Source organism: Suillus discolor (genome assembly GCF_016758755.1).
Source record: "Suillus discolor strain FC423 chromosome Unknown F5147scaffold_401, whole genome shotgun sequence".
NCBI lineage: Eukaryota > Fungi > Basidiomycota > Agaricomycetes > Boletales > Suillaceae > Suillus > Suillus discolor.
In genome coordinates this window covers 8,984-17,185 of record NW_024541648.1, presented here as the reverse complement: position 1 = coordinate 17,185, position 8,202 = coordinate 8,984, and the positions used below count along the sequence as shown (strand labels likewise).

The following is an 8,202-nucleotide window of genomic DNA, read 5'->3' as shown; positions in this document are numbered from 1 at the left end:
CTGATCAATGTCTCTTTCAGAAATTGAGCCATTACGCCTTTGTGATGGCCCAGAGCAGCCTTTGAAGGCACCAATTCAATGTGGTGAGTCCGAATGATGACTTACATGCTGGACTTTGGCTGATGACTCTTATTTAGAGCGCCCCAAGCCGAAGAAGATTGTTCCAGGTTCTAGGAAGCTGCCCATCAAGCTGCTGTATACATCGAGGGTATGCAAGGAACAAATGCCACCAATGATGGAGGTTCTGGCGTCAACGGGAGTTCTGACACCAACGGGAGTTCTGACCTTGCCATGCAGCCAATGTTGAGACCTGTCCAAGCCCGCCTCCCGGGCCCACGTGGCATCCAAGAACGGGCCCTCGCGCTACCACCATCATCAAGTGACTCCATGGATGCAATGTCACATGTTCATGCTGTGTCTCAGTTCCAAGTCTCACAAAATCATCATTATCCTCAGGCTGATCAGCGCCACATTGAGCCGATAAACTATTATCAACACGGCAACCAGCCTGGTCAGCATTGCGAGCAGATAGACTATCAACGTGTCAGCACAACCAGCCGCAATTAGGGATCTGCACGGGTACGGGTAACCCGCGTGGGTCACGGGTACGGGTACTACTGGGGTATGGGTACGGGTCGGGATTCTAAGACCCGCACTCTTACCTATACCCCAGCTATACCCGTGCCTTCCATAAACGCGATACTTCCCGTGCATGCTACAACCGGCACCACCACCAAGCACTCACCTGCTAACACACCACCACCAGCATCCTCGCGTTCAGCAGCACTCGCTGCACCCCCCATGCCAATTCTTCCGGCACCCGTTCTAACGCCACTAAGCACATCAACAGATGCCCTCAGCCAGCAACCACCACCACCATTCACATGTTCCTCGACGCCAGCACCACCACCACCATCGCTAGCAGCTCCCTTCCAACAGCAACAACCACCTCCATCCAGGACGCCACCAGCAGCTCCCACCTCGTGCTACCAACCGCCAGCATCGAGCGTCTGCGCCCAGAGCATGCCAGCGAATGCTGGCATGGCTCGGACACATACGGAGGATACGAGGACGAGGAAAGAAGGGAAAGAGAAGGAAGTGAGAAGGAAAAGAGGAGGAACGAGAGGAGGAAGGAAGGATCTTGTCAGTAAGTCGCTGTCCTGACTCTGCCCCCATTTTCTGCAATGAGGACGCGACACCCGACACGTCACACTCTCATGCCACCACACCACCATCTCCCATTTTGACACGCTCACCTTCGACTTCGATCGTACACGACACCACCTGCCACGACATCAGCGTCTATTTCGACGCATCTGTCATTCGCGCTGTGCCTCCACTCCTCCTTGTGCCATCCACATATGTTCGAGTCACGTCAGCATTCGCTGACGTGTGCTGGACATATGTGCTAAGCACTGGCAGATCTATGACCCGCGGGTACACCCTTGATGGGTTGTACCCTGGGTCCTTACTTCGCTACCCACTGTGCAACCCGTACCCTTGCTGCGGGTGTGGGTCTACCTCGGGGTGCGGGTGTGGGTTGACCTGCCGACACCCGGGGGTTCACCCATGCGGATCCCTAGCCGCAATATCGTCAAGACATGATGTACACACATCATCCCACACCCTATGCGGCTCGGCCTGAAGCTCATGAAGGCAGAGCTGGAGGGTACCGTGAAGGCAGTGGACCATCTGGAGCCTCAGAAGCCTCTTACCAGGACTCGAGGAGCTATCGCAACGATACTCGGCCCATGTACCCCCAAGATGCTGTCTCTCGTCAAGAGTCTCGTTACCCAATCTACGCTGACAATGCTCTTAACTTACTCTACTCGTCATCTCCAGCTCCTTCTGAAGACGGCTACATGAGTGGGGCTCCATATTGATTGTGGGTACATCAACAGCACCATAATTCGTCTTGCGCATCTTTGTCATCTTGCTTCTTGCCTAAAGATATTAACGCACGTATCTATTCACATTCCTGGTGCCATCCTTACTTTTGATCCTGTGTGCTCGATGTTTCTGCATCTCACTCGTGCTTGCTTTGATTGGTAGTACTTAACTGCCTTCGATGATAGTTTACATTTGTATTTCCTATTCTGATAAATCAGAAGTGTCCGGTTGAACAAACATACTTCAGAAGTTCGCGAGGCGATCAGGATAAAAATGAATTGTTCAAGAAAAAAGCTGCTTGAGTCAAGTGATTGTAGTTACAGGGACACTCGAACTCTCCTCCCGCGCCACCTCGTCGACGAAAACTCCATGTTTTCGTCGAGGTACCAGTTCCCCCATCCTCCTGGAGATTGCATGCAACAAGGCAACGCTCGAAGGAGGCATCATCGAGGACGACGCAGAATTACAATGGTATGTTGCAGAGTATGTATCAGTAATGTCCGTGTCCGTGAGCCCCCTGAGCCTTGCAACCCTCGCAGACCCTCCATTCGACTCTCGCAGACCTCTGGGCTCCTCCTCGCTGGAGGTTCTACGAAATGCACTACGGTCCTAAACAGGATCTGAGGGGAGGCCTCCCTGTGGAGGTAGGCTTTCAGGCAGATTACTACCTACAACGAAACCCACCCTGACAGGCTCTCGGTACCTTTTCCAAGTGGTGCCAAGGGTGCTCTATCCCGCCTGGATGTTGATGTTTATATGATCTATGGTATATGTTCCCCCGAAATGATAAGCCACCCTCCTTCGTTCTATTTTATTGTGATGCGAGAGTCTTCAATGCTTCCTGTATCTTCGCCTCCTCCTGCGCCCATGAAGGCACAGGGATCCTGTATGTATCTCCGACCCGGGCATATGAAATATCGCCCACACGCGCGACGGGCTTGAATTTTGTGAGGTCGACGGCACCTCTGCTTGTGAGCATGTCTTTGCATACGTGGAAGTATTTAACGTGCGCGAGGATGAGCGTGCTGTTGTGCTCGCCTGTCACCGGGTGCGTGATGTCTATCGATTGGTAGAGCTATTGAGAGGTGAGGATGTCAGAAAACGAGCGGGCTCGGCGTGAAATGAGATTACCTCGCATTCCATGCTAAAAGCGCTTTCCTTGACGCGCGAGACTCTTATTTGCACCTGAACCCGTGATTGTTAGTCCATATATCGAATGATGAAGGTCCACACGTACGCATTTCTCCCTTGTCAGACCGCTGAGAGCCCACTCGTCGAACTCGGGAGGAGCATCTACGGCAGTCGCATTTGCATTCTCGACGAATGCCTCGCTGATGATGTTCACGGCAGATCCTTGGCCGTTCTTCAGGTTCGCGGTCGTATCTTTGAGGCTGCCCGTAGCATTGTGGTTTATCGCGAATGAGATGACAGGCGGGTAGTTCGTGACCTATGGGAAGAGGGGTTATTAGACCATTAAAGGGACGCGTTGATTGTCGCATTGCTCACTGTGTTGATCCAACTGGTGGATGCAAGCCAGGTAAGCATGCAGAACGTGTCAGATTATGGAAGTATGTCTTACCTGAAGGGTGCCAGGTTCTCTATGCCATCCTCGCTGATCGTGGATACGAGTGACATTGGGCGTGGTAGAATGCCTGAATTCAAGAGCTTGTTGAGATTGCTGTCGATCACGGTCACGATCTCGGCTGATAAACAGGTGGAGGAGTACGTACGTCTTGTCCATTTCTGCTGTGCTATAGACGTTCCAGCCTGCAGATTCGCCTGCAAGCCAGTCTTTTCCGGCAGGAGTGACATCGACTTTCTAGCCATATGTCCAGGATGGATTGGGTGATTGGGTGGTGGTGGAGTAGGAGGTGGTATCGAATGGAGGGATGTACATGGTTGGTGGATTGGCTGGATGAAGACAGCAAGACTCACCCTGTATTTATAGTTACATGGTCGCAAATATCGAGGCCAGTCTTCACGCATACGAGGTCGAAGCGCTGATAACGCATGATGATGACTGCTTGGCTTACAATGCTATCTCATAAGGACGCAAGTTGGGGATCGGACGATGCGTAGAGTTGGCGCTTGCGGGTGGTAGATGAACGCATAGAACCGTGTCGAGACTCGAGTCCGTGATCGCATTTTGAAGTCAGCCACAGTGCTCGATATGTCAGAACTTACAAATGGATCAGGTGCTCCCACGTAACTCTACTAATAAGAGGTGATAGACCGGTCCACACCACTAAGACGAGGGTTAGGACCTTGCCCCAAGGCAACATAATGGGTTACCCATTGTGTAAGTGTCTTTCATCGCCTCTATTGGCTGTAATGTACTGATTGGAAAAACGAGCTGTCAAACGGTTGAGAAATTGTGTGAGAACGTGCTTGGGCACAGCGCTGACGGTCGGATGTTGCCGTCCCTGTAGTTTATCTGAGGCAGCCGATGCAGGCACCCTGTATTCCCGTGCATATTCACCCATCCCCACACGAAGGAAAGGGTAATGCAGTTGATAAAAATGCAATGCTGAGAGCTGTGCGGATGTGGTTCTGGGGTGAAATCATGCATTACCTTTGTTTTTAGTGTCGTTGGCTTTCGTCATCCGTCAGCAAATTCAAGTTTGCTCTATATTTATCATGCAACATGGGAAGAGGCCTGCCACCTGCCAAATAGAGGTTGAATGTCAGGCGAGTCCGTTGTTGTGCACACAAGGATCTTGGAAGTCTGTTGGATGGAGAATTGATATTGTAGTAAGCTATATACATGCGTTCGAAGGAGTAACGTGGTGATAGGCTGGAGTAGCTGCTAGATACGAAAACAGCGGTATTCATGCAGGATAGGCAGTGAGATTCGAGCGCTGGAAAGACTGCTGGACTTGATGGGATGGGATAGATTCTGGAAGCTGCGAAGACAAGAGTCGGACGCATGTAGGCACTGCAGATGTGCATACTGTCGAGGACAGCTGGTACTATGACTGTACTAGGGTGGGTGCGTTACGGTGATGGAGGCGTGGGCACTAACAGCCTTAGATGTCCTGGGCGTCTATTGAAATGAGGCAAGCAGCGAAGCACCATAAAACACACCATACGCCCTCTGCAGCTTAGAGAAAGACATAATCCCTCCAAAGTTTAGCATCGTCCGTATTACATACCATCGACATCCAGTAAAATGTCGGAGCCCATTACAATCACCACTCCCCTGCGATTGTTCAAAGGCCATGAAGAACGCATAACTGCAGTCACAGTGTTCCCTGATAAACGTCGGATGGTTACGGGCTCGAACGACAGGACGCTTCATCTGTGGGACTTGAAGACAGGTGTTGCGTTGAAGAAGATGGAAGGGCATCGCAATTTGGTGTGGAGATTGGCGGTATCACGAGATGGGCAATTGATAGCAAGCGGTGATAATGGTGGAGATGTCATCGTCTGGCACGGAGAAACTGGCGAATCACTCACCAAAATAAAAGCACACTCCGGTTCTATCACCTCGCTGGATTTTTCTCCCGATGGAACAGTGCTGGCGACTGGTTCATTTTGGGGAAAAATGACGTACCTGTGGAATACCACAGCCTGGCACCTGCAAGGAAATCCAATCGAGTGTGGTATTTTTCTCTATTGCGTACGGTATTCACCGTCTGGAGAACTTCTTGCCATCGCGACAAAACACGATATTCAAATTTACAATTCAGGCACAAGGAAGTGCGTCACATCATTCAAGGCTCACACAACATTGAACTTGTCACTCGCATGGACACCCGATGGCACACGCCTTCTCACAGGCGGCTATGGGGATGATCCTACTATACGCGAATGGAATACAACACCCTGGAAGCAGGTCGGTGATCCTTGGACGGGCCACACTGACCAAATCAATGCCATTGCCATTAATCCTGCTGGTACACTCGTCGCATCCGCATCTAGTGACTACCATGTTCGTCTCTGGCAGCTCTCAGATCGACGAACCATTGCCGTCTTCAAGCACTCAATCGCCAATTCATGCGTCACTTTCTCCGTGAACGGCAATCACATCTTCAGTGGAGGTTACGATAAGATGATCTCAGAGTGGACAGTACCTCAGGGTATACATTCAAAGGCACGTTTCCGTCTCTGAATCATATACCACAAATCGAGCATGCTTCTTGTAGACTATTGCCACCACAACAGTCCGCGATACATGCATAGATCGAGACTTATCTACTGACGAAGAACTCCTCATGCAAGATATCAATACCGACGCGAACAACCATATTCCCTACGTCCATCGCTCAAAGGCATCCAAGTTGGACGATGCTCCCGAAGCTCAGATACGAGGTAAGCCATGGAACATTACTACCTCGTCTCGAAATGCCTATCTTGTTCTGCAGATCTGCGTCAGCAGTACGTCTGTCCATCGGAAGCAGAAGACGCTATTCGAGGAGCGGTTTCAATTGAGCTCAGCAACGCCCCCCTTCGTCTGCTCAACACCTCTACGGGGATTCTGTGCGACCGAGCAGCACAGCTGAACTCCTTCAAAACAAGTCCAGAGTACAAGGAGCTTTTGTCATCCATAACAAAGCGTTCGGATCTCGACATGGAACGCATCAGGGGGGTGGTGGCGATGCACTTCCGTTGCGTTTTGCTATCACACAGGTGGGAAGAGACGGAGGTGCTGCTGCACCACATCCAAAATAAAGATGTGCGCAAGTTGAAGGGACTTGGTGGCATCACGAAACTGCTGTCGTTCTGCAAAGTCGCTCGTGATGCGGGGTATCTCTGGGCGTGGATGGATACATGCTGCATCGATAAGAGCAACAACGCCGAGCTTGGAGAATCGGTCCAATCCATGTTCGTCTGGTATCGTCACTCGGCCCTCACCATCGTCTACCTATCCGATGTCCCTCCTTCGTCCCAACCCGGTGCACTAGCAAGCAGTGTTTGGAACGAGCGGGGATGGACCTTTCAAGAATTTGTCGCTCCGAAAGTCGTTAGATTTTATCACAAGGATTGGTCGTTGTATCTCAACGATCGCTCTCTCAACCACAAAGAGTCCCCAGCAATAATGAAGGAGTTGGAGAGTGCGACGGGAATAGATGCACAGGCCCTGATCTCCTTCCGTCCAGGGATGAGAGACGCTAGACAGAAACTGCAATGGGCATCGAAGCGCGTCACCACTGTGCAGGAAGACACCGCGTACTCGTTATTTGGTATCTTCGACGTCCACCTACCTGTCATCTATGGGGAGAGGAAGCAGAGCGCGCTCGGCCGGCTCCTGCAGGATATCGTGTCTCGGTCTGGCGACATCACTTCCTTGGACTGGGTCGGACAATCATCCGAGTTCAACAGTTGCCTTCCAGCCGACATCATCTCCTATGCAACCCCGCCATACTCCCTACCATCATTGTCTGAAGATGAGATTCAGACAGCGGTCTCTTCGTTGCGAAATATTGTGCTTGTGGATTTAGCTTCGAAGTTGTATAATCTACTCAAGAACACGAATGCTCCCCTCTTTGCAAACTGCAGACTGCGTCTTCCTTGCATCGCATTCCGTGTCACGGAAGTCAAACGGAAGCGGGGTCATACTGCCCATTTCACGTATGGAGTGAAAGCAGATGGGCTTCGAGACTTGCTGATCACCACGGACGAGACCCTAATTAAATTCTCGCGCACAAGGCCCACTCAGCAGATGTTCTTCCTTGTCCGTCCATGGGACCGTCGTCTCCTTGGGCTGCCTGATTTTTCAGAGCAGCCTACCTTTGCAGACGAAGGGGAAAGCGTAGGGGATTGGTCCGAGTCTGGATCAGACGACACTGACGAGCGGTCCAGCAACTCACCTGGAGAAGAGAAGTTGTCAGTTGACTCGGATGTTCACTTACGATCATTGCGTTTGATGGTGCACCTTGGGCAGGCTTTCAGCGCACTTTTGGTAGCGGAGCAACGTGTTGGAGAATACAAGAGGGTCGCATCGGACCAATATATCATTGCGCAGGTGAAAGACCCGGCTTCGATTGACATTATGAACATCGAGACCCTAGACATATTGTAGCTGAATGGTGTTTTTACAACACGTCAACGATCACATTATCATAGCCTCATATATCATACATACCTACAAATGACCCTCGCAAATACAAGATTTCAACATTTGACATGCAGAGGCACCATGTGCTCTCGAGGTGGTTGGAGAGGACGATATCGTGTGTCTGTATTAAAGTCAACACGTGCACTTGGACCGTGTTGAGTAACACATCCGGTTGTTTGGATTCATGGCTATTGCCAAACCACATCCTGAAAGCACCTAAGTACATAGTTCGTTTGCAATGGAGCATACACGAT

At 50.9% G+C, this 8,202-nt stretch overlaps 3 protein-coding genes across 3 annotated transcripts; 2 read left to right on the top strand and 1 right to left on the bottom strand.

Moving 5' to 3' along the window:
• Positions 1 to 7: 7 nt before the first annotated feature.
• Positions 8 to 1,883, top strand: F5147DRAFT_783651 (uncharacterized protein; the record flags this gene model as incomplete). The annotated part of the gene is made up of 6 exons (XM_041442832.1): positions 8 to 83; positions 138 to 241; positions 298 to 511; positions 674 to 1,143; positions 1,190 to 1,390; positions 1,584 to 1,883. 6 exons carry the CDS (start codon positions 8 to 10, stop codon positions 1,881 to 1,883), a joined length of 1,365 nt encoding a protein of 454 aa, XP_041284224.1.
• Positions 1,884 to 2,701: 818 nt separating this feature from the next.
• F5147DRAFT_756131 (uncharacterized protein) lies at positions 2,702 to 4,125 on the bottom strand (the record flags this gene model as incomplete). The annotated part of the gene is made up of 7 exons (XM_041440342.1): positions 3,843 to 4,125; positions 3,621 to 3,709; positions 3,470 to 3,568; positions 3,397 to 3,409; positions 3,128 to 3,337; positions 3,022 to 3,075; positions 2,702 to 2,965 (listed from the first exon to the last, which is right to left on the bottom strand). Exons 1-7 carry the CDS (start codon positions 3,900 to 3,902, stop codon positions 2,702 to 2,704), a joined length of 789 nt encoding a protein of 262 aa, XP_041284223.1. The 5' UTR covers positions 3,903 to 4,125.
• A 1,886-nt stretch (positions 4,126 to 6,011) lies between these two features.
• On the top strand, positions 6,012 to 8,002 carry F5147DRAFT_263542 (uncharacterized protein). Its single transcript, XM_041428927.1, has 2 exons — positions 6,012 to 6,201; positions 6,255 to 8,002. Exons 1-2 carry the CDS (start codon positions 6,105 to 6,107, stop codon positions 7,910 to 7,912), a joined length of 1,755 nt encoding a protein of 584 aa, XP_041284222.1. The 5' UTR covers positions 6,012 to 6,104; the 3' UTR covers positions 7,913 to 8,002.
• The last annotated feature ends 200 nt before the right edge of the window (positions 8,003 to 8,202 follow it).